The 25,571-nt window shown below is 44.4% G+C and overlaps 3 protein-coding genes and 1 long non-coding RNA gene across 4 annotated transcripts; 2 read left to right on the forward strand and 2 right to left on the reverse strand.

The window, feature by feature from the left end:
- Positions 1-285: 285 nt before the first annotated feature.
- Positions 286-6,812, reverse strand: snrpb (small nuclear ribonucleoprotein polypeptides B and B1). Its single transcript, XM_082534816.1, has 7 exons — positions 6,683-6,812; positions 3,055-3,206; positions 1,684-1,795; positions 1,447-1,599; positions 1,236-1,365; positions 505-636; positions 286-421 (listed from the first exon to the last, which is right to left on the reverse strand). The coding sequence occupies exons 1-7, from the start codon at positions 6,683-6,685 to the stop codon at positions 381-383; spliced, it is 723 nt and encodes a 240-aa protein (XP_082390942.1). The 5' UTR covers positions 6,686-6,812; the 3' UTR covers positions 286-380.
- Positions 6,813-12,591: 5,779 nt separating this feature from the next.
- LOC309707467 lies at positions 12,592-13,697 on the reverse strand. The gene is made up of 3 exons (XR_014276985.1): positions 13,607-13,697; positions 13,396-13,503; positions 12,592-13,271 (listed from the first exon to the last, which is right to left on the reverse strand). It is a non-coding gene; the product is annotated as an uncharacterized lncRNA (long non-coding RNA).
- LOC309707462 (E3 ubiquitin-protein ligase RNF182) lies at positions 13,397-15,546 on the forward strand. The gene is made up of 6 exons (XM_082534815.1): positions 13,397-13,480; positions 13,628-13,781; positions 13,890-13,957; positions 14,037-14,163; positions 14,487-14,725; positions 14,815-15,546. The coding sequence occupies exons 1-6, from the start codon at positions 13,433-13,435 to the stop codon at positions 14,995-14,997; spliced, it is 819 nt and encodes a 272-aa protein (XP_082390941.1). The 5' UTR covers positions 13,397-13,432; the 3' UTR covers positions 14,998-15,546.
- A 293-nt stretch (positions 15,547-15,839) lies between these two features.
- On the forward strand, positions 15,840-24,890 carry LOC309707464 (regulator of G-protein signaling 9-binding protein). The gene is made up of 4 exons (XM_082534817.1): positions 15,840-16,147; positions 16,252-16,455; positions 24,299-24,441; positions 24,593-24,890. Exons 1-4 carry the CDS (start codon positions 15,949-15,951, stop codon positions 24,752-24,754), a joined length of 708 nt encoding a protein of 235 aa, XP_082390943.1. The 5' UTR covers positions 15,840-15,948; the 3' UTR covers positions 24,755-24,890.
- The last annotated feature ends 681 nt before the right edge of the window (positions 24,891-25,571 follow it).

Genomic DNA, 25,571 nt, shown 5'->3' on the forward strand with positions numbered 1-25,571 from the left:
AAGGACACATCTAAAACCTGCAGGGACACCGGCCCTCGGGGCCTGGAGTTGCCCACCGCTGATCTAAAGGAAGCACTGAAGCTCCTTTCCTTAGTGTTTGGAACAGCTGATTATCGCTGCCATGCAGATACTTTGGAGCACGTCTCTCAGTGAGAACCCTTCCTGAGCAAAAGGGATGATTGCAATGCACTCAGACGCCACAGGCTCCGCCTTCTGCTGACACCCCCTAGGCTCTGATTGGCTTCTTGAAGTGATAACCATACAAACTACACAAACTAAGTGGAATCACACTGAAAAACTTTATTTTAAAAAAAACACAAACCAGAAGTTGAAAAAAAAAAAATCTATATAACAGGTGTGTGTGAAGGGGTGGAGCCTCTTCAGGGCCGTGGGGGAGGTCTCATCCCAGGAGGAGGTGGTCCTGAAAGAGCAGAGCACAAGTCACATTGGTCTGATAAATACCACGATGTGATCCGATTGGGTGTTTCCAGAGTGAAATCTTACCTCTCATGCCCGGCGGAGGAGGCCTCATGCCTGGGGGGGGCATACCCATTGGAGCGCCGCGACCCGGACCAGGTGGCATGCCCATTGGAGGACCCATCGGTGGTCGCATGCCAGGGGGCGGTCCCATCATACCTGCAGAGAGGGGGGAGAGATTAAAATGGACCAATCATCAGGGAACAGCTGACCCTGTAAGAGAGTAAACTGATTCTTGATAATGAAGAGGATGATCACTGATCACATGATCACTGAGCAGCGCTTTGTTTAAGAGGCTCCTCCCCTTGTGCTCACAGAGGGCCACAGAGCAGAAGCCTCACACCTGGGCAGGTGATCACTCAGTCTCCAGGTGAAGAAAAGGAGAGGAGCAACGACCGCACCAACAGACTCCTCAGCTTGACGCTGCATGCCCACCATGTTTAAACTACGAAACCTAGAGTACGGACTAACGAACCCACATCTGACTCCTCCCACTGATTTCTCCTTCTGCTGTGATTTTGTTTATGCAGGTCATATTCTGATGGTCAGCGCTACAAACTACAGGTCCAGGGTCTCCTTCTCTACAGGTGACAAAGGAACCACTGCAGCACCATGAGGAGAATGCAGGTCACATGACTGAGGAATCTGAACGCACCTGGTGCCTCACCTGTAGCTTCTTGGGATTTTATTTGTTTTTAAAGAAACATCACATCAAACTTGGTCTTGTTGCCAAGTTGTCTTACAGTGACATCACTGACCTGGAGGTGGGGCTCCTCTGCCCATGGGGGGCGGGGCTCCTCGCCCAGGTGGGTACTGGGTCGGCGCCCCAGCGATGCTGGCGCCTGCTGCTGCGGCGGCAACCGTCCCTCGACCCTGCGGCGTCATCACCTGCCCAAACACAGGAAACTGTCATCACTGAGCGTGCTCAGACACACACACACTGAGACCAGCTGGCATCACCATATTTACCTGCTGCGATGGTCCGCCCACACCTCTGACCGGCCCCGCAAGGCCAGCTGGTGCCTGAGGCATCGGAGCACCAGCGGGAACGCCGCGACCTGCTGCCCGCCCCACGCCTGGCCCTCCTGCCACGCCTGCCAATGGGACACGAGCGATCCCCGTCTGTAGGAGAGGGGTCAGAGGTCAGAATTAATTCAACACAAACAAACACAGTTTCACGAAGCTCCTCCCGCAGGGGCCACTCACGTCCTTAGGGGGCGGGCCCTCCACTGTCATGGAGACCAGGTTCTCCCCCCTCAGCAGCACCAGACCCAGAACACGTTTCTCCTCACGCTCCGGCTGCTTCGAGTTCTTTGGCCTGAAAAACACCCAGAAATTAGTCACGTGTGGTTACAAATTCATGGGCTGCATCCTCCTGAGGACCCGGCCTTCGCGGTCTACGTGGGCCGGGTCCTCAGAAGGTCGGTTACGCCGGAAGTGCGAGGCTGTGAAATGGAGCGGTCTAGCCTTCACATTAGCGTCACTGCTGACTCACAGGAGTTTAATAACCTCGCCGTCTGCTCCTTGCTTTCTGAAATATAACAGGACACTGGAGTAAACTCTCAACCGTCTCACACGTCTGTTTAATCAGTTTTCTGTTTGATGTTTATTCAGCTGTGTGAAAACCCCGGAGGAACCCACCGGGGGGATTATTAAAGTTTTATTTAAAATCTAATAACTTTGATCTCAGCCAAACTGATTTACTCAGGAACAAATAAAACAAGTTATCCAAGTGACTTATATATCATGTTTGACCTGAGTAGCGAAAGACGGCTGTGATCTGAAAACCATGTGCCGGGAGTTTGCCTGGCACATCGAGCTGGTGGGTAGCAGACGTCTCCGAAAACGTTGGAGCAGTTTTGCAAATATGTGATGTCTTGATAAACCGAGCAGATATTTGATTTTACACAGCTACTTTCTCGCCTGAAAATATCTTCAAAGTTTATTTTGTGACCCAGAAAGAGTAATAAGAGTAAAATTAAAACTTAGTAGCGGTCGCCATTGTTGGAAACTGCAATTGGCTGGGCCACGCTATGAATTCTGGGATATGGTGGGCCACAAAGGACACACCCGACCCATCCTTCAAAAAACGTCGCGTCGCTGTGACGTCCTCAGGAGGATGCAGCCCATGAATTTGGACACCCCTTGTGTCGTTCAGTTGCAAAGATGAAATCAGATCAGGGTGAATGAATGTGATTGGTTGAAAAGGTGTTCAGGTGTGTGCACTCTGTCTCTATCAAGATGTGGACAGGAAGCTTTAATGTTTCCATGGATACAGTTTAAAGCTACCCCGGTCTGATGTGCAACCATCACCTTAGAAACAAAGAACAGCACTGAGCACGCTCAGACAAATCATTCTCTGTAATTGAAATGTTTATTTTCCCACTCAGACACTTATGTGACTGTATCAGATTACACTCACAGGGATCGCTGTCTGTGGAAGACACCTTATAAAACCCAGAGTTAACCCTGGCTAGTGACATGCAGCCTCTGGTTCGATTGGTTTTCTCTGTGTGACTTTTAACACCTGTAGCTCCACCCCTTAATCCAGTGTATAGGTGGAGCCAGATCACTTACTTGATCTTCCTGAACTCGTCGCAGTCACACAGGATGAGGTTCATGTGTTTGTCAAAGGCCTTGAAGGTGCCGATGAAGATCCGCCCATCCTGCAGGATGCACCTCATCCTGAAGTCGATGTGCTGCAGCATCTTTGAGCTCTTCCCCACCGTCTGACCAATCAGAAAGAGGGGCTGTGTTACATCATCATCATGACTGACCATTGGAGCCACCACATTACATTATCAATACCCTCATCAAAAACATCAATATTATCAGCATCTGACCAATCAAAGAGACACGCCAGTTCCATCATCAACATCTTCTTTTAGACTCCTCAGGAAAGTCTCCAGTTCTCAGAGCTAAGACAGGTAAGGGGTCAGAAACCAGGGGCTCCCCATCAGCATATCAGAGGTTACGTGTCTTCACCTCAAGGGCAACGTGCTTCAGTGATGAGACGCCCAATGGCATTCAGCCAGAAACAAAAACAAAGTGGGCGGTCCCAAGTTGAACTTCACAGCTTTGAGGTGAGCAACCAAACCAGCCAATGAGAGCAAGGCACAAGGCATTACAAGGCAACTGCAGCTGAGGGGACCTCCACAAGACAGACCTAACAGAACAACTTCCTTTGATGACAGAAATATGTCTGTGAAGGTTCTCAGCCATTCAGGTCATCGTAGTCTAAGGAGCTTGGAAAGAAAAGCGAAAGAGGCAGTGTATCAGAGAAACTCAGGAGTTTTCTCCAAGCACGACATCCCGGTGTATTTCAGACCCAGAAACACACTCAGACACAAAGTGGTTCGTCCCAAAGACAAAACTCCAAAACACAAACTTAACAATGTGGTGTATGCTGTACAGTGCAGCGAGGAATGCCCAGACCTCTACATTGGAGAGACCAAACAGTAGGGCTGCACGATTAATCGTTAGAAAATTGCAATCTCGATTCATACTTATGTGCGATCTCATTTCCAAATGACAACCATTTAAAAAAAAAAAAAAAAAAAAAAAGAAAAAAGACGACGACTGTACCGCATTTTGATCCGGGACGTACTCTGCATGAAAACAAGCGCTCACTCTTCCTGCTCAACAAATGACAAGGGCGGAGCCTTATACCACGTGATACAGAAGCTGTGCCGTGTGATGCTAAAATTAGCAGGGAAAAAACAACGGAGCAGTGTTGCCAACTTAGCGACTTTGTCGCTATATTTAGAGAGTTTTCAGACCCTTTAGCGAGTTTTTTTTTTTTAGAAAAAAAGTTGCTAAAAAAGACGTGAAAACGCTTATCGCTTTTACTTTCAACAAGCAGCGGGTGCTGTAACGCAGTCAGTTCTTCTTTTACTCTTATGCTGTTTTGTGGATCACAAGGTTTAAAACTACTCAAACACACACACACACAAAGTAATTCCACCAGAGTGCCTATTTCGGGTCACTTTTGCCGGTCCAAGCCCGGGTAAAGGAGCAGGGTTGGAATTGTGACATTAAAAAAACCAATAATTGCTAAAAGAAATTTAATTTGTAGTTCTAAATAAACTCTAAATGCATTTAGGACGTTTTTTACTCACTTTATGTCTCTTCCACGATGTTATTTCTCTCTCCAACAACATAGGTTACAATTAGATTAGCATGACCAATTATGCAAATTAGGCGATGACGTCATTTAGCGACTTCTAGGACAACCAATAGCGATTTTCTTTACTGAGGAGTTGGCAACACTGCAACGGAGAGCACGTCAGGGATGACGAGAAAGTGACAGGAGAAAATCCGTTCCGGTCAACCACCCAAACATCAATAACGGGAACCTTATACAGCGCTTCCCTATAAGCGGTTGCCCCATGATCGGAAGGTCAGGGGTTCGAATCCCCTGAACGGCTACCCTGAGGTACCCTTGAGCAAGGTACCATCCCCACACGCTGCTCCCCGGGCGCTGCACTGGTGGCTGCCCACTGCTTCACTGAGTGAATGGGTTAAATGCAGAGAATTTCCCCACGGGGATCAATAAAAAGTGTACATTATTTTTATTATTAGTCCCTCTTTGGGGGGGAAACTCCCACGGGGTTTAAATCTGGGACTCTCCACCATTTGACTCTAGAACTGAAGAAGCTTCTCGGATGAGAGGTGAAACGTCTTCAAGCAACTTAAAGAAGTCCAGGCGCTTTTCTTTCTAAGCTTCTTAGACAATGACAGAAACAAAGCTCAAACTGTGACCGGGACAGGAAGGAAAGTGGTCACTGTCCCACCGGTTCAGAATAAAACCCTGCTGAACTAACAGAGACTACAGTAAACTGAAGCTCAACTTCTGTGGGAATGCTACATTCTAACTGATGTTACTGTACACTCCTTTTATTCCTACACCGCAACCTTCCACGCCAAGTTTATGCCAACCCAATGTGTAGTTACATTTCTCAGGAGGTGCACATCAGGTTATGGCTTAAGTTACAATGCATAACTGAAGAATAATTCACCTGTAACCTGTGTCAGCACGGGTCGATAAGGTGTTAGAGCACACAGGTGCTTTCATAATAAAGGGTCAGCACATATCAATAAAACAGTAGAACTCTAGATAGTGTCTTCCATCTAACCTGCAGGCTGATTGATAATACTTTATTCATGGAGTCTCCAAAAGTTGATTCTGTTCATCTGGACGTAGCGTTTTGTGGGAGAAACGTTTCATCACTCATCCAAGTGACTTCTTCAGTCTCAGCTGACTGCAGGTTTCAATCTTATAAACAGTACGTTTGCATGACTGAAACCAGCCCACTGAGAGAACAATGGGCTGAGTGCTCAGTTCCTTAATCATAATTATGCAAATTCTCATAACCATTGATCAACAACCACTAACCAAAACCCACTGATCAATGGCCATGAGTACCATTTACAGAGACTTGGGGAATGGCTGCAATCACAGCATTGTAAGATGGCGAAAGATGTAACCTTAGGCCTCCTCCTCGATTCAGAGATGGTCTTTATTCATGGAGCTGGACTGGAGCAGCAGGGATCGAACCAGCAACCTTCCCATGCCCTGCTTTGTTCCTGTCAGTGCGCCCCAGGGTGGCTGTGCCTACAATGTAGCTTGCCATCACCAGTGTGTGAATGTGTGTGTGAATGGGTGGATGACTGGATATGTAAAGCGCTTTGGGGTCCTTAGGGACTAGTAAAGCGCTATATAAATACAGGCCATTTACCATTTTATTTAAGCTACAGCCACCCAATGCTGCAAGCCCCTTTCCCAATAAAAGTGCACCACTCTGACCTATGACCTGTCTGTAGCACAAGTTAAATATAGTTATTTCAATAAAGTTAGCTCGACCCTGTTAGCCGTTAGCCTCTCTGTTTGCCACCGAGTTCACTCATCGTGTGCGCCACTCCAGCAGCTCGGGAAGATGAGGCCTACCGGCACGGAGACCAGAAGAGTGTCCCGGTAAAATCCGGACTCTGCCCCCGGAACCCCAGGTCTCGGTTACGCCCCGAGGTGGACTCGAACTCGGCATTGATGATAGAGCCGGGTGTGATCAATAACACCCCCCGCCTCCCTGACGTCTGTGCGACGTTCCCTCTCCCCGATGTAAACCGTTAAATGAGCGGTAACTGAAACGATACCGCGCTGTCCGCAGCGACAGGGACCCGAACCATCGCCGGAAACGGTACTCACCATGTTTGCGATTCCGATGGCTCTGATTCACACCGGATTAAAAAATTCTGACCCGCGGAGATCCCGCCAGGCCGCCTTTAACAAGAACTACAGGAAATGACGCACAGCCGACCGGAAACTGTGGCAACGCCGAAAAGATTCCCCCTGTGCGAGGAACAAAAAGTTCCTGCGCGAAGACTGAAATTGTTAATCACGTTAATTAACGTTAACAAGTTCAAATAAAGTTTCACGTTCACCGCTCACGGATCGTTTGCATGTACATGCTTTCTGACGTCATTAAAATAAAGAAATCTTCTGCAGTCAGCGAAGCAGCTTCACTTTGATACTGAATCACCAAACAGCTGGCTGCTGGTCTGAGATCAGCTAAATGATTTTACTGCTGCAAATTTTGGTACCCGTCTGATACCAGGTGAACCCAGGGCCAGCACTGATGTAAGGAGAGCAGTGCGTCCTGATTTATGAGATCTAAGGCACTCAGCTCGGCTGCTGTAGTTTTAAATAAGATAAGATAAGATAAGATAAGATAACCTTTATTAGTCCCACACGTGGGAAATTTGTTTTGTCACAGCAGGAAGTGGACAGTGCAAAAGTTATGAGGCAAAAATTAGAATACAATAAGAATAAATACAGTACACAACTGTACAGAATAGAATAAAATAAAATACTATATACAGTAGAATAAAATAAAATAAATATACAATAAGATAAAAATAGAATACAAATACAAATACTATATACAACTGAGTAAAAATACAAATGTGCTAAATGATGTAAATAAATCAGTGCCCATAGACATGTTTTATGTTCTTTTTTTCCATTCAAACCTTTATTTAAACCTTTTTTATTTTTATTTTATTGCTATGTCTGGTTTTATTACTATGTGCGTATTAGTATTGTACAGCACTTTGGTCTACCAGGTGCAGAGGAGGAGCCAGACATTTGAAACACCCGGGGCTTAGCCCTAAAGGGTAGTATGCATGTGGGATTTTTTTTTTTTTTTTTGGGGGGGGGGGGGGGGGGGGTGTAGAAATGACTGAAAGATTAATAGGCTCTGTTTTGAGTTTTGTTCAAAAAAGAATGACTTCATATAGGGAAATATATATATCACACATGCAGGACACCTTAAACTAGTTTTTTAATTGAGCAGCAAGACAGAACGAAGTCGGGGCTGTATCAAGACACAGGGACTAAACCCCAATTCAACCAGACCCAGAACTGATCCAGAATTAAAACAGGACTACAACAGTTCAAAAGCAGGATTACTGAGGACTTAACCAAGACAGAACCACAATCAGAACTAGATGATAGTAGCACTAAAAATCATCATAGACCTGCACTACACTTATTTATTTAATTCTACCAAAGTACAATATTTAGATTGAGAAAAGTTTATATAATTATTTAGCCTTGTTGTGCAAACAAGCCTGCAGAACTTAATAAATATAGAATTTGAAAAATAGCAAACCTAAAAAGAAACACTAGGTACGAGATACATGAGTACCTATGATACAGTGATACTTTTAGTAAGCAACCATTTGACTAACATGTGTGTCTCACCTGCTCTTGTTCATCTCTGTTCTGTCCTCATTCTCCATCTCCCACTCTGTTCCTCTCTCTCCCTCTTTGTGCTGACAATCATCAAATATACAGTTGAAACCAGATATTTACAAACTCTTCAGATCAAAACACAAACACTTTTTTAATTGTAACATCAAATCAGACTAAATGTTTATTTTTTTAGATTGATAAATATAAAAACATATTTGTTAACTTTAAGAGTAAAGAGAGAAACTGTCTGTGTTTTTTAATTGCAAATGGCACCAAATTGTATTCAAACTGAGCCACACTTATGGAGCTCCACAGTTCTTTTCCTGGTGTTTTGGTTGACATCTCTTGATTTTCCCATGTCACAGAAACAGGCTCTGTGTTTTGCCTTATATGCATCCACAGCTGTGCCACCAATTTACTCACATGGACTCTACTAACCTATCAGAAGCTTCTTCAGCTCAGAATGGAATCGTCTGGAGTTTTCTTATTAATTAACAATAAACTTAGTGTACATGTACTCCTAAATTTAATGAAAGTGATAAAAAATAGACAGCTCTGTCTCTCTTTATTCTGACATTTAACTAATTCAAAATATATTTCAATATTTATCTAAAACAAAAGTTTACTCTAAATTGATGTTGTACAGTAAAAATGTTTTATGTTTTCTCCCTAAAGTGTATGTAAATATCTGGTTACAAATGTGAATATCCTGCTGTGTACTGAAATCCCTCTTGTTTTGCATAGAAATATACTGAACAACAAAGCATAATATATAAAATAACATTTACCTGAGTTTTTTCTTTGAAAGAACCCTCTAATGTCCATTCTTATATTTCAGTACATAACTGAAACCGAATTAGTCGGGGAGGGTAAGAACTGAAAATATGAAATAAACACACGTAAGCTAAGACTCTCTAAAAAAAATAGCATTTGTTCGGCTTTTCATTTCGCCATTTGTTGATTCACTTGAAGAGCAAGTAAAATAATATTGGTCAAGTGATCAGTTTCATATCAATCTTTCGTGATGCACCGTCATATTTACATTATTTGTACGGTACGAATGATTTGCTTTGGTACCTGCTCAAACTTAAGCTCTCCTTAGTATGGCTGGCTCCGTCTCTCCAACAGCGGACTCACGGGCAGCAGCTCCCCCCGCCCCCTCGCTCAGTCGCTTAGTGCCTGAGCTTGGATCATACCAATATCAGGGGGGGATTCACGCACAGTCGTAAATTCCCACAGTGTGCACTATGTGCTTCGAATATTGTGTGTACTTTTTGTTTTATACAGTTGTCAGCCAGGCATCTAACTATGAAAAAATTACACTCCAAAATACCCCGGGCTTCTGACAAAACAACCCGGGCTTAAGCCCCGTAAGCCACCCCCCCGCTCCGCCCCTGACCAGGTGTGTTTTTAAAGTGCTATATAAATAAATAAATAAATAAATAACTGATGATTTAAACCTCAGTGCAATACAAAATAGAATTAAACAGTACCATATTAATGGTGTTGTACTTACAAAAAAATTGCATACCATAGACAAACAAATAAAAGAACAATTTCAGAACCTACAATATAAATATGTTAGGGGGAAAGTAACTGATCAAGCCAAAGAATAAAGTGATTGAAAGATCTTGATTTTTTCACAAACACCAATAGTTTTTATAGCTTTTGGGTTAGTGGAGTTCTTAATTGAATTAAGATACTGTTCAAGTTCAAAGGAGATACATAAAAAGAGGGATGTCTTCCTAAACACGTGGACTTGTGAATATGAAATTTAGCCATTAAAATTAACAAGTTAATCATATATCTGTTATCAAAGTTGAATTGTCTTTGGTTTTTGTGTAGACCAAATAAAACATATTTCCAAAACAGTACAAATCCTTTAAATATATTTTCTGATATAAAAACACAAATTCTGCCAAAAATCTTGCACACGGTTACAAAACCAAAAAAGATGTATCGTATATTCCTTGGAAGTTTTACAAAAGCTACAGCTTGTATCAATGTCTAATTTGAATTTGCTTTGAAGACAATCTTTAGAAGGATAAATTCTGTGTATTAATTTATAAGAAATATCTTTAATTTTGTTGGTAATTAAAAACTGATTAGGGAGTCTCCAAACTTTGTTCCACATAATACCATCTGACAGCCAGTTCCAGAAAAAAATGACATATGGTAGCGTGGTTATGCTACTCTGAAATAAAGATCTGATAGATTTATTGTTGTCTTTAGTTTGCTTAGAAAAGCAAATCTTGCCAACAAAAGTTTGTATGGGAGATCTCAACGGCCTGTGGAATGAAGTGATATTAGGTTGATTCTTAAACAGCATACAAACCCCTGATGGTATTAAGCCAAATACTTTTGTATAATCATGACGATTTATAGCTAAACTAAACAAAATTCTTCATAGGAGAAAAGCGTACCATTTGAATCAAATAATTGGTTGACTAAAATAATGTTATTCCTAAACCAACTAAGTTTTTAGAGTGTTGAGAGATTAATCTGTAATCCTCTGTTATAAATGGTAAATGGCCTGTATTTATATAGCGCTTTTCTAGTCCCTAAGGACCCCAAAGCGCTTTACATATCCAGTCATCCACACATTCACACACTGGTGATGGCAGCTACATTGTAGCCACAGCCACCCTGGGGCGCACTGACAGAGGCGAGGCTGCCGGACACTGGCGCCACCGGGCCCTCTGACCACCACCAGTAGGTAACGGGTGAAGTGTCTTGCCCAAGGACACAACGACCGAGACTGTCCAAGCTGGGGCTCGAACCGGCAACCTTCCGATTACAAGGCGAACTCCCAACTCTTGAGCCACGATCGCCCCTTAACCCCATTTATCATTATTTTGCAAATATTGTTTATGCTTGAGTGTTTCTTTTCTAAACTGCAGAAATAATGGGAATTACGCTCACCTTCTTCAAGCCATTTAGAGCTTGATCTGATAAAGGCTCCTTTTGCTTTGTCTGAGTATAAACGATCTAATTTATCTTGTAATTTAGCAAGGTTCAATTTATCCTCTTCAGTTAAAGTGTCAGTTTGTTTATTAGATATGTTTTATGTTCAGTGCATACATGAACTTACAGGACAGAAACACAGTATGAGTCCTGTCCGGATAGCATGGATCTCATGCCTCACTGCTCTCCACCACATCAGCTGCCTTAAACATACTGGCCTGGTACTTACTGTAGCGGCTCTTATACTGCCTTTACAGATTAGACAGGCTTCTTCTCTCTGTCTTTAAGTCACTTCTGAAAACCCATCTCGTCACCCTGGCCTTTGACACCTTGTGAAATGTTTTGTTTTGTTTATTTATATGAGTTTTTATTAATTTTAATTTTATGTATTATGTGTGTTTTTTTCTGTTTTGTTTAATTCTATTGTTCTTAACTAATTTACTGTTCAGCATTTTGGTCCTGTGCTGGGTGCTTTATAAATAAAGTTGTATTGGATTGGTCTGTATTTACTTTTGATTGGGCAATCCTGAAGTTTCTGCTCTCTGATTGGTTTATTTTGGTGTTTAATATTTAAAATCACCGGGGTGTCATCCGTCCAATCCACGCTGAGCCTGTGAAGGTTGAAATGTGTGACAGGTAAATGAACCTGCGATCAGATTATCGATCAGTAGATCGATCCTGTTCGTCTCGTCCAGTTTCCCGTCATTCCGCTGCTGAACGGTTTCCATGGTAACCGTGACCGCGCCGCCGGACGCGCGCCGCCGCGATACGGAGGCGAGACGGTGAGTCACCGACAGAAAACAGCTCCGGTAACCGACGAAGCGACAACAGCAACCGACACACCGGGACGGGTTAGCACGTTAGCATGTTAGCATCCCGCTGCCGCGTGAGCCGGAGGCGCGAAACTGCTACGGACTGTCAATGAGGCTGATGACGGCAACTACCGCAGTGACATCACAGCAACAGACAGCAGCAACAGCATCGCCTACTGCAGGGCAGCGGCAACATCGCCCTACAGCCTGACTGCAGAGCAACTACACGAGAGCAACCGGAGACAGCAGCAACAAACTGACGGCAACTGTGCAGAATTAAACACGTCCTGATTTGTTTCTGCAGCAAACAGCAACTGATCCTACGCCAACATGTTGCTTAAACCTTCTGTCTTCAGCAGGGACTGCAGCAACTAAAACCTACAACATCTGCAGCAGCAGCAACTCCGGCAACCTGGAGTTTATCCAGTTGACATGTGAGCATCAACACGTTGCTTCAGCTTGGGAGACAGACAGCAACTTCATGAAGAGCAACCAGTGACAGAGCTACGATTTCACTCACAGCAACGCAGCCTACCACTACAGCAACTGCCAACAGCAGGTGAGCAACATGCGAGTGGGGGGGCGTCTGATAATCAATAATCTGATCAGAAATCAGTGAGCACAGTTGTTCGGGCAGATGTTTGAAAACTATTACAGATCCTGATGACTGATTTTTAAAGCTGCAGCTGGTGCCTACCTGTAGTCATGGTAACAGGTAGCATGTACCTGTAGTAAGTGTGTTTGCAGAGCTCATCCTTAAACATCGATCCATCAGAAGATCAAAGAGAATCAATAAACCTCAGCTTAAACTATAGGTGAGTCACATGGTTAATCTCAGTCAGGCAGGACAGGAATCATCAGGTGGTGACATCATCTGGCCATCCAGGTGAGGGAAGGATAAAATAAATAAATAAATAAACAAAACTTACCTGTCTGTGAGGAGGCGGAGCTTGAGCAGAACACTTCACCTGCTGTGAATACTGCTTTGTTATTGGTACAAACAAACACACCTGAGCAGCGTTCAGCACAGATAGAAACAACAGAAGCTCCGGTCCAGCTTTTATTCTGTTCATACTTTATTTTTTCACTTTGATCGGTAAATAACTAATCAATAACTGATCAATGAGAGTGACAGTCCTCGTGCTCTTATTTTAAAAGTAAACGGTTGTTTCTCTCCAGGAGGACGTCTGCTTCTGACTGGACGGATGGACGTCCTTTCAGACTGTCTCGCTGATCAGATGACCTGGACTCAGGTGTGTTTCTACCTGCAGATGAGGAACGCAGAACTGTAGCTCGGTCATAGTTACAGTACTCGACTTGTTTAGTAATCTCTTTCATTGTTTGTCTCAGTCAGGTAACAGCCTCAGTTAAGCCCCACCCAGCACCCACCTCCCCCTCACGTCAGGTGAAGACAACAGTCAGCGAGATGAGCCTGTTGAAGGAGGTGGAGCCAGGACAGGAAATGGAGGGAAAGGTGAGTCTACCCATCATGCATCCCTGCGGTGTCGCAGAGAGAGAGAAAAGATTTATTTAGTGAAAACATTTCGAATAAAGTTTGGAGAGATCGAACAGAGACCGCGATGTGTTCGGGGAGACTTACCTGTTGCTGTGCTGCATTCAGGTGCAGACCTGGGCTCAGTCTCTGGTGTACACGCTGGAGGAACTCGAGTGTAAAATCTGCTATAATCGCTACGACACGCGCAGCCGGAAGCCCAAACTGCTGGGCTGTCTGCACCGAGTCTGCGCCAAGTGTCTGAAGAAGATGGTCGACATGGGTGAGTTCACCTGGCAGGTAGACACACAGCACAGTCAGCTGCTGGATCACGCAGATGCCAGCATGACCGTTACCTGCTCACATCACCTGTTGTATCATGTGATTCCAGGAGAGTCTTCGCCGTCCATAATCAGCTGCCCATTCTGCCGCCACGAGACGTATGTCCCCGACGAAGAGGTGTGGCCTCATTTCCTCCTCTTCGACGGTCAGAGTCTGACAACCTGAACTCACACTGTCTCCTCCCCCTCTTCCTCAGGTGTGGCTGATGGAGGACGACCGGCACATCCTGGCGGTCCTGTCGTGTCAGGATCGTGCTCGGCGAGGAGGTGGAGCAGGAAGTGGCAGCGGTGGGGAGGTAGTGCTAAGTCCCAGCAGTCTGACAGGTAAAAACCTGAGAGTTAGAATGAGATAGTCAGCCAATCACAGCCGGCCGGTAGATTTATCCAATCAGGAATCTCCGCGATAAAGTGACCTGTTTGAGGTGATTGAGCGGTATTCTTCGCCGTCATTGGTCAGCGGTATCCTTTATTGGACACCTTAGATATTGATTACTGGTTGGTGTATCCATAGTTTTCACATGATGTCAGCGCTCGGGAGACACGCCCACCTGGAGGGTAAAAACAGTACTTTGCTCTCCAGCCTTCCTTAAAAAGGAAAATAACAGTGTCTGGAATTTCTCTTGGTAAAGCTCTGCGTCTGTTCCCAGGGGGCGGAGCTGCAGGCAGCGGCGAGGAAGCATCCCACCGCTCCTCGGACTGTCTCGTCATCACCATCATGGAGCTCCCAGAGGAGTCGCCATCCTCAGATTCACTGAGCATGCTCAATGTAGTGGGTCTGTACCATGCTCCCAGTCTGGACTCGCTGCCCTGCAACCTCCCAGGTCAGAAATGCCGTGCCTGGACATCCCGCAGCTTCCCACGCTGCCTGCTGGGGGCACTCTGCCTGGTAAGTACCAGTTTAACCAGTTTGAACATAACTATCTAAATCAGAACCAGTGTAACTGGTGTGTGCGGCTACTCCCCCTGTGTGTGCAGGTGTACTTTAGCTCGCTGCCATTGGGGATCTACCTGCTGATGATTGGTCAGCTATGGCTGGGCGTGGTCCTCGTCAGTCTCGTCCCGTCCACGCTGCTGCTGCTCGTCCTTTACGGCTTCTGTCAGTGTCTCTGCCACGAGCTAATGGAGGCGCTTGCTGCCCGCACGCACTCGCTACCGTGACAACAAAATGTAGCCATAGAAAAGCCTGTAGACTGAGCCATCACACTCTGACATCACTCTGACCCTGCCCTTTGTGAATACCAGCAAGTCCCCCTCACACATCCCCTTGGTGGAAATACGGCCAATCAGTGTTGAACTACGTGATGACATCATCACATATAGGAAGTGGAGACAGTCCTCTCCAGTCAGAAGACATCTGCTGACTAATCAGAGACATGTTACTGTCCTGGGCATGATCATAAAACTGTTTTACCTGCTGATTACAGAACACACCTGTACCTGTATCACCTGTTTATCCCACAGTCACATGACCTGACAGGCTGTTAGCCTAGCTTAACACTTACACTAATCACAGAGGGAAAGTGCTAGCCTAGCTTAGCATGTGTATTTAGCTTTGAAGCTGTGCTTATTCTAAGCTATGCTAACAGTCCCGATGTCCTGTCTGTAAAATGATTCATGAACCCTGTGATGATGATGAGTGTCACTTCCTGTCCGTGTAGTGGGCGGAGCCTTTGGAGAATCAACTGTTTAGTTTTGTGATGAAATAAATAAACATAAGTGACATGAAGTGTTTGAATCATTTCCTGCTGCGAGTTCCTCTCAGGTGAAAGGTTGTCACATGAGTGACACCTTTGGGACCTGTGGGTGGAGTCCCAGGAGCATTTGGGCATCAGCTTGTCGCTGCGTGTTAATTAAAAACACGCTATCCTCAGAGAGAAGAGCAAGAGTGTTTATAGAAACCTGGCAAGAGCTGCTCTCCACCACAGAGGAAGAAGCTGCAGCAGGTACAACTTCTTTCATACAGGTGTTCTATAAAGGCACATCCACAGGTGGGTCATACAGGTGATTTTACATTTACTTGTCTAAGCATCACCCAGATTTAGATATTAAGTTTTAGATGTTTGAACAGCACCTGTCCTACCTCTCTCCTCCCTCCAGGCGGTCGACATAATGAGTCGTTGGCGTCGTTCAGTGGACGAGCTGGCGGCACGGCGGCGACAGCATGAATGTGAGCGCGCTCAGGATGCACTCAGTCAGGTCACTTCATGTTTCCAGCAGCTGGTTGCGTTGGTCGGTAGCTCAGCCGACGGCAGCTTCCTGCGAGATGAGTTGGATGAGACGAGAGCTGTGGCTCACCGGATCTGCAGTGGTAACACCTGTCTGTGGTTCACCTGTCCTTCTCACCTGTGTGTTTCTCGCTGTCTCACGTGTTCACCTGACTCTCATTGCTCCATCTCCCTTATGTGTCTTCAGGGCTGTCCTGCCGGCTGCTGCGCTCGCTTTCAAACTCTGACTTTGCCCCCTCAGGTGTGCAGGACAGGCAGGTTTTGGAGCGTCTGTGGGTTCTCTTCCTGTCAGCATTGGAGCACTTCCTGTATGACCTGCGTAAGGCCTGTGACCTAATTGGGCAGTTCCCCCTGACTGAGCACAGCAACAGGCGCTCGCTGGTCAACACAGGTCAGCTGATTTTAGTTCTGATGTGAGATTGGCTAACTTTGTGTAAAAGATGTCTGTTGTGGCCGAGTCGTGAACCGGTAAATCACCTGCAAGTGTTTTTGCTTGAATGTCTAAATCGAGGAGTACTCGAGTAGGTTTAAGAACAAGTTTTTATTGCAATTCAAGTTGTTCAGTCCAATGAATAGCTTGAAAAGGTACAAAGGTAAGCGGTGAACTGCCAGAGGTTAAAGGTAAGGTTAGCTAAAACTGAAAAAATAATGCACATTTCAGAATTATACATAAAGGCCTTTTTCAAGGAAACACACAACGTGTTAAAATTTTAAAGCTGTTCTGCAGCAATGGAGGCTGGTCAAGCCTTGAAAGCTGGTGCTACTAATTCCTACAGGTGTTCCCACTTTCCTGGATTACTTCCCCCTCTGCATAAAAGCAGTGTTGGAACACACTGATGTACCCTCGTGACCATCAGCTGAACAGTAGTGTGTTGGTACAAAAACGGGGAGAAAAAGGTGATTAACAATGGAAGAGAGACGGAGCATCATAACACTTATAAATGTTTGTCTTTCCAAACTGTGACAGGAAGAGGTCTGCAGACCCAAAAACACAACTGAACCAGAAGTTTCTGAGAGTTAACAGCTTGATAGGCGGCTCACAGGACAACAGCTTCAAGCACAGAGTAATAGTGGTCGTAGTGAGCAAGTCTCAGTTTTCCCTCACCTCAGTCTCAAACTGTATATTTATTTCTTACTCTTCCTATATTTATTGTTTTTCTTTTGCACTGAATGGAACTGGAGCCTCGTTGTCTCGTCTCTCTATGTACTGTATATCGCAGAGATGACAATGAAGAGAAGACTTCGAGCTGCAGGTTTGACAGGACATCACTAAGATGTCAGAACAAGACAGAGGTTTGGCTGTGCCATGAAACACCGCCATTGTAATACTGCAGACTGGAAGAAGGTTTTATGGACTGATGAGTCATCACGCAGGATCTTTGTACGCTGCCGAGTAGGTAAAGGATGGGTCCACAGTGTGTGGCATCAACTGTCACACATGGAGGAGGACGTGTGATGGTCTGGGGCTGTTTGCTGATCCAGAGTCGGTGACTCGTACAGAGTGAGAGGCTCCCTGAACCAGAACAGCTGCCACAGCATTGTGCAGCACCATGCAGGACCCTCTGGCATGCACCTAGTTGGTCAGGGGTTCATCCTACAGCAAGATAATGACCCATAGCAAAAGTGCCAGAACTACCTCAGGAACAAAGAACAAGATGGTGAGCTTGGAAACATGGAGTGTGCAGCACAGTCTGCAGACTTAAACCCCATCGAGCTGGTTTGAACTGGACAGAAGAGCGAAAGCAAAGCAGCCTACAACGTCCACATTTATGGGAACTTCTGCTACAGATATGGGAGAATATTTGATTTCTATTGTATTCCATTGCCAAAGGAGGCTACTGACGAGTCAAAGTTTACAATACACTTTGGTCTATAAACTGATTCCATTATTTATTCATTTACTTTTTACTCCAATTGCTTATTTGTGCTGCGCTTTCACTTCAGAGTGCAATGAGACATCAAACATTTTTAATGAAAAACTGGAGAAACTTTTAGCTTGTAGTAGAGCTGGGCGATAGAACGATAACGATATGTATCGCGATATAACTTTTTCTCGATAGAAAAATTCAACTATCGCGATAGACCTCGCCGCTCTTGTCCTCTTAAAAAAAAAAAAAAAGAACAGCCAATCCAAATTACGTAGCGCAGAGCTGAACCAATCACAGCCGCAGCGTCACGTCGCGTGACTTGTTACGTACAGCACAAGTGCCAAGCCGCACATGTGTATTTGTTTGGGAAGCAGCCAGCCACTGTACTGCCCGGGTAATGGAGGAAATGAGTGTGCCGACTAGAAAAATCAACCGAGCGTGACCGAAGAGAAAACAGATGATGGTTCCAATGCCGGAGAGATTGTCGAACGGAAGAGCCATAGAAGCTCCGTAGTGTGAAGGTATTTCGGCTATTTCAAGTCTGACAAAAAACAGAGTAGCTGCACTGTAAATGTGCCGAAAGCAAGTCTGGAAATACAATAAACTGGTGCATGCGCTACGTCCACACGTACCCGGGTATTTTTGAAAACGCAGATTTTTCTATGTGTTTGCACCTTTCGTCCAAACGTAAACGGCGTTTTTGGTCACTGAAAGCGAAGATTTTTAAAAACTCAGTTTTTGCATTTATGTGTGGACTAGAAAAACTGAGAAAACGCAGCATCAAAGGTGTGCGCATTTTTTGACGTCACACTGTGCGCCACGTTATTGTTTCGGTGAAATGAATTTCTACAATACTGTTAATTCTACTCTGCAGTGTTTAAATGCTTACATATACACACAGTTACTGTCCCTCCACACATACGACTCGGTTCTGCTTCTATGCCCCAGCTTTGTTTACTTTTTCCCACCGAGGCTTCTAGACTTCTGATTGGCCAACATTTCTGCACGGTTAGGAATCTAGCGCCACCTGCTGCTTTGGCATGTTCATAGCAGCGTTTTCCTTCATTTCTGCCTTTATGTGTGGACGGGATTATTTTTTAAAACGAAAACGGAAAATCTCCGTTTTCAAAAATACCCGTGTACGTGTGGACGTAGCCTCAGTCTCTGACTGGAAGCGCTAATTCTTCATTCGGCTTTTGTCAGACTAAAGTAACTGTTAAAACTGTTTGAAAAGCTCAGCTATACAACAAGGAGAGATTGAGAATTTCCTTTTAGTTCTCAGTTTATTTGATATTGACAAAAGTTAGTCAGTTTTGTCTGTTCTTCTGTAAAACAAACTAAGATTTATTTTTAGAATTAATATTTTGTTTCTAAGTGGAATTGACAATTTAGTCTGTTTCGTTTGTTCTATTTTGAAACTTAAACGCTTTAGCGGCTGCCTTTTGTGTAGTTTGTAATATTTGCCTTTATTTACCTGAAAAAGTCTCATGTTCCTTAAGTACATCTACCCTGTTGAACTTATTATGGGAAATAAATATTTAAATAAAAACAAGCTGCTGATTATTTCACATTTTACTTGTGAGCAACGGCACATTTAAATCTTACAAATATAGTTATTTGGCTTATATCGTGATAGATATCGTTATCGCCTGAAATGAAAAAAACATATCGTGATATGAAAAAATCTTATATCGCCCAGCTCTAGCTTGTAGTGTATGTGTAACCTGCGCTTTCTTGTCCAATGTAGGAACGTTACCATGGAGACCTCAGGTTTTTTTTTATAGGCTAACGCGTGTCACAGAGGTTATTTTTCTGCTATAACCGAAAGCTTACCTAATGCTGGGCATACACTGCGATTTTTGTCCCATTTTGGCCAGAGTGTCGCCTTAATCGTGCGTCGTGTAGTATACATAAGGTAACGAGAAGCGATTAACACACAATCATCAATCATATGGTTGCAAGAAAATCAAACCTGTTTGAAATCCTGTCGCCCCTCGTGAGGGCGTCACTGCAGCCTCTGCGCACGCGCGGAGCAACAGTGCAGTGTGTGATCTGGACACAAGCGATGGAGGCACAACTTGTAGAACTTTGGCTCATCTGAGCCTTTTCGATCTATCGCGACCACACCAACCATGAAAAGAGTTGGATGGAGATCGCTGCTCAATCACAGCTGCCTGATCAATGTTTTTCATTAGCAATTTAGCAAAGTTGATGGTGGTGTGTGAGTGAAAGACAGAGAGGGAGATTTTGTGTTATAAGCCGACGCACAGTGACTGGCAGTGTTGAACCATGACAAGCATTAGTTTTGATTGTCCAGGAACAACACGAGCACGGGGACATCAGATTGTGCTCTTATCGATCCGTTACTGACCCGTTATCGACCTCTTACTGATCTACTTTATGTTGCTCCTCCCCTTTTGTGAGTGTGGACGCTTCATCTCTTTGCTCTTAAATGCTTTGCTTCTTTTATTGATTTTTATGCTGATTTTTTCCCTTTTTTCCGTATGAGCTTACCTGCGATAGCTTCTGGACACTTATAGATCATTAGGACTAAAGTGTTCTTAACAGAAACAGCAACATTTTTATAGTGACCTTATCCTCAGCGCTCCGTGTGTCTGTGGCCTAGACACAGCTGAAGCCTGATTACAGCGTCTGGGCACCGAACAGCCTCAATAGCCTGGAAAGGTGCTAACCGCTAGGCTAACTAGCAACAAGATGCCTTCCCTCTCCACAGATGACTACCACAGCCTCCTGCAGAAGATTGCAGTACTGGAGACAAAAATTCATCGCTTAGAAGTAAACGTGGAGGTAAATGGACTGTGTGGAAATGAAACAACCTTGCCTTTGATTCAAAACAATGGCGATGAGCAAGCTAGCACATAGCTAAGGAGCACAGATAACATGACCAAGAAAGTAGACTCTGTGCATTATTATAAATCCTCAAGTGATAATCCCCCCTTGGACTGTCTTGGTGCAAAACCAAGACATAAATCATGTCTCCTGGAAGGGGGAGGACGTATCACGGGCAGGGCACAGCGAGCTGAAATCTCTGAAACCGACTGGCCTTCACTTCCTACGAGACAGAGAAGCTCTTCTACCCCTGTATACGAGAGGAAACAGGACTGGACAACCGTGAATAGGAAGGTTAACAACAAACCTCCAAAACAACTGAATGTGAAACTGCAGAACAGATTTGCTCCACTATCAAAGGACCCTGGATCTATATCGGACAACCATCCATCTAAAAGCAGCAAAATAAGGTCTGAAAATCTGTTGAAAAGTGAAAGGCCACAGGGAAAGCTAAAGGCTAGGCCTGAAACTCTGATTGTGGGTGACTCTGCCGTAAAGGATGTACAAATGATGTGCGGTAAGAACACTAAAGTCCTCTGCTTTCCTAACGATATGGTCAACAACCTGAAGGAGAGAATTCTTCAAATTGCAGATGAATATTCGACTGTGACAAACATTGTTCTGCATACAGGGTCAAACGATGTGTCCAAACAACAGTCGGAGGTTCTGAAACGGGACTTTACTGGATTATTAAACACTGTAAACTCTCTGAATGCAGCTGTATTCATCAGTGGACCTGTACCGCCGGTCAGAGGAGGAGACGAGAGATTCAGCAGGTTGTTTACACTGAATAAATGGCTTATATCAGCATGTGCTGACCACTCAGTGCATTTTATCGACAACTTTAATATTTTTTGGGAACGCAGGCATCTGTTCAAAGCAAATGGATTTAATTTTAACAAGTCAGGGGTGAAACTGTTCACCTCCAACTTGTTTTATTCCATACGTCATCCATCCGTGCTTGGTGCCAAGGCTGAGATAAACGAGGAGTTATCTCATAAAGAGGAACAAACAGAACTCCAAGAACAGACAAAGCCCAGCAGAAACCTTGAGGAGGAGCTCCATTTGCCCCCACCCGGGAAGAGCCTCAGAAAGGAGAGACATCTGAGGCAAGAAGAGGGGTCCCTATTTGCCTCCAACTCTCTCAACAACACCAACGACCAGGACCAGGGACCACGACCTTCCCCAGTCCCCCAAACCCCTGACAGGCCATCACCCTCCTCCCCCTCCCTTTCTCCCTCCTCCCCACACCTGAAATTCACTGAGGAGATGATGGAGCGGGTCAATGCTGGGCTCAGATCTACCCCCCGGCCCAATCCCCTTTTGTCCCCCATAAACCCCCCACCAGAGCTGCCAAAGGTTCGCCATCGAGCCCCACCCTCAACAGAGCAATCGAAGTCACATTGCTCAGCCTCACCCCCCTTAGTTCCTCCTTACCACCTTCATGCCCTGTCTCCGCAGTCTGATGTGTGATGTGTGGAGGGTCCGGGCTGTGAGGATTATGGCAGTGGTGACTTTTCCCAGGAGAAGCTGGGACCCTGTTTACTAGAAGGTTTTAAAATCTCTGTACTTTTAGGTGACAGGAGACATGTGGCCTGGTCAAAACACAGAGAGCTGCACTCTAAAAGATCTTTGAACATAGTAAACATACCTTGTGTGCCACAGACTGCTCCCAAACACGAGGGGACAAGTAATGCCTCTAAAACACTTAAGCTGGCTTTATTAAACGTTAGATCTTTAGCTGGGAAAACATTTTTAATTAATATCAGGCGTGTTTCCAGAACCACTAAAAACTGCTGTAATCAAACCTATACTGAAAAAGGACAATCTTGACAAGACACAAATGAAAAACTACAGGCCGATCTCAAATCTCCCGTTTTTAAGTAAGATCATTGAAAAAGCAGTTTCCCAACAGCTCAGTTACTTCTTAAAACAGAATAATTGCTACGATGCCTTCCAGTCAGGTTTTAGACAGAACCACAGCACTGAAACCGCTCTGACCAAAGTGTTTAATGACATATGTCTGAATACAGACAGTGGAAAAATGTCAGTCTTAGTTTTACTGGATCTCAGTGCAGCATTTGATACAGTTGACCACAACATATTACTCAAACGACTGGAGAACTGGACAGGTCTTTCAGGAACTGTACTAAACTGGTTCAAAACATACGTAGAAAACAGGAAATACTTTGTATCAATAGGTAACTTCACATCTGAGCAGACAAGTATCACATGTGGAGTTCCCCAAGGTTCCATCTTGGGACCCCCTCTGTTTAACATCTACATGCTCCCACTGGCACAGATTATAAACAACAACAAAATAAACTACCACAGCTATGCAGATGACACACAAATATATATCACAATGTCACCAGGAGACTGAGGCCCTGTGCAGGCTCTTGGTAAATGCATTGAGGAAATCAATGACTGGTTGTGCCACAATTTTCTCCAACTAAACAAAAACAAAACTGAGGTAATAGTCTTTGGCGCCAAAGAAAAACGATTACAGGTCACCAGAGAACTTCAATCTATACATCTAAAAACCACAAACCAGGTGAGAAATTTGGGTGTAGTGATGGATGCAGACCTAAACTTAGAAAAACACACTAAGACAATAACAAAGTCAGCTTACTATCACCTCAAGAATATATCAAGGATCAAAGATCTGATGTCTCAACAAGACCTGGAAAAACTAGTCCATGCATTCATCTTTAGTAGGCTTGATTACTGTAACAGCATCTTTACAGGTCTACCTAAAAAATCAGTCAGACAACTACAGCTCATTCAGAACTCTGCTGCTCGAGTCCTCACTAAGACCAAAAAAGTGGACCACATCAGTCCAGCTCTGAGGTCTTTACACTGGCTGCCTGTCCGTCAGAGGATAGACTTTAAAGTTCTGATGCTGGTCTATAAAGCTCTGAATGGTTTAGGACCAAAATACATCAGTGACCTCCTGACCCAGTATGAACCATCCAGATCCCTCAGGTCATCTGGATCCGGTCTTTTATCAGTTCCCAGAGTCAGAACCAGACACGGAGAAGCTGCATTCAGCTTTTATGCTCCTTATATCTGGAACAAACTCCCAGAAAGCCTCAGATCAGCTGAAACACTCAGTTTATTTAAATCCAGGTTGAAGACTCACCTGTTCTCAGCTGCATTTGAATAAAGCACCAAAATCCACACTTTTAAGCTTAAATTTCAAAACTTACATTTAACTACTGATTTTATCTGATTTTATCTGTTTTGATTTTATATACTGTTTTGTTTGTTTGTTAATTAGTTTGTTTGTTTGTTTGTTTTAATCAATTTTAAATCATGCTTTTTATTTGTTTTTGTTTCTAATGTCTCTGTAAAGCACTTTGAATCACCTTGTTGTTGAATTGTGCTATACAAATAAACTTGCCTTGCCTTCATAAATTCCAGGACCTCAGTCACCAAGAAGCTGAACTTACCTGAGGAAGTGTTTTTCTCATCCACCTGACCATCTGTTTCTCACCTGTCCTTCTGAATTTATAGGATGTGTTGATGGCGTGGTGGGCGTGGCAGCTCGGGTGGCCTCAGTCCAGTTGCCATGGCTCACCTCGGAGGTGGAACCAAGCCCAGATCTGACCAATCACATCACAGGACTGGAAACTATGATGAGCGAGATGCAACAGAGGGTGAGGGGAAGCATATGGAACACTTCCTGTTGGACTGTGAGGTTTAACTGTTGCAGAGTCACCTGTCTGCTCTTTAGGTTGCTTTATAAACGGCTGAATTCTGTGCCGCTGCTTTGTTTTTTGTTCTGAGTGTCTCACCGTTGCTCTGCAGGTTCCCGTGGCGTTCTGGTCGGTGGAGGCGACCCAGCCGGCGTGGGCTGAAGCCCGCGGTGAGCCAGATGACCTGGTGGAGAGCCTGGAGGACCTGATGGAGGTTGAGGTCATTGCCGGTTCCAAGAAGACGGCATGCTGTGGGCTGGGCTGCGTCGGGTAGATGTAGATTTAAGTGTTTCCATTAAGATGGGAGAATCGTGTTTTAGAGGAAACAGAAGAAAACCTGGGTTCATTTGTCATTGTGATGTTTAAACAATCAATATTAAATAAGTCTAAATAAAGCTGGCAGATCAATATCTGCAGTGATTAATTATTAACATGTCACAGAAGAAAAATGCCACTGGATGGTTGAACTATCCTTTAGGAGGTGATAGACAGGTACATACTGAGATAAAATACACAATGCATGGATTCACCTGCAGCATAACTACAGGAGGATTCAGGGTCACCTGGTCCAGCCCTAACTATATGCTTTAGCAAAAAGGAAAGTTTGAAGCCTAATCTTGAAAGTAGAGATAGTGTCTGTCTCCTGAATCCAAACTGGAAGCTGGTTCCACAGAAGAGGGGCCTGAAAACTGAAGGCAGTCGTCCAGCCTGGAAGTAATAAATGCATGAACTAGTTTTTCAGCGTCACTCTGAGACAGGATATTTCTAACTTTAGAGATGTTGCACAAATGGAAGAAAGCAGTCTTACATATTTGTTTAATATGTGCGTTGAAGGACATGTCCTGGTCAAACATGACTCCAAGGTTCCTCACAGTGTTACTGGAGGCCACGGTAATGCCATCCAGAGTAAGAGTCTGCTTAGATACCATATTTCTAAGCTTTTCAGGGCCGAGTACAATAATCTCAGTTTGATCTGAATTAAGCAGAAAATGAGCGGCCGTCCAGGTCTTTGTCTTTAAGACATTCCCGCAGTTTAATTTCCATTGTCAATATTATTCAATGAAATTAAGGGCAGTGTCAAAAACACACTG

The sequence above is a fragment of the Aulonocara stuartgranti genome, assembly GCF_965226115.1.
Source record: "Aulonocara stuartgranti genome assembly, chromosome: 5".
NCBI classification, from domain to species: domain Eukaryota; kingdom Metazoa; phylum Chordata; class Actinopteri; order Cichliformes; family Cichlidae; genus Aulonocara; species Aulonocara stuartgranti.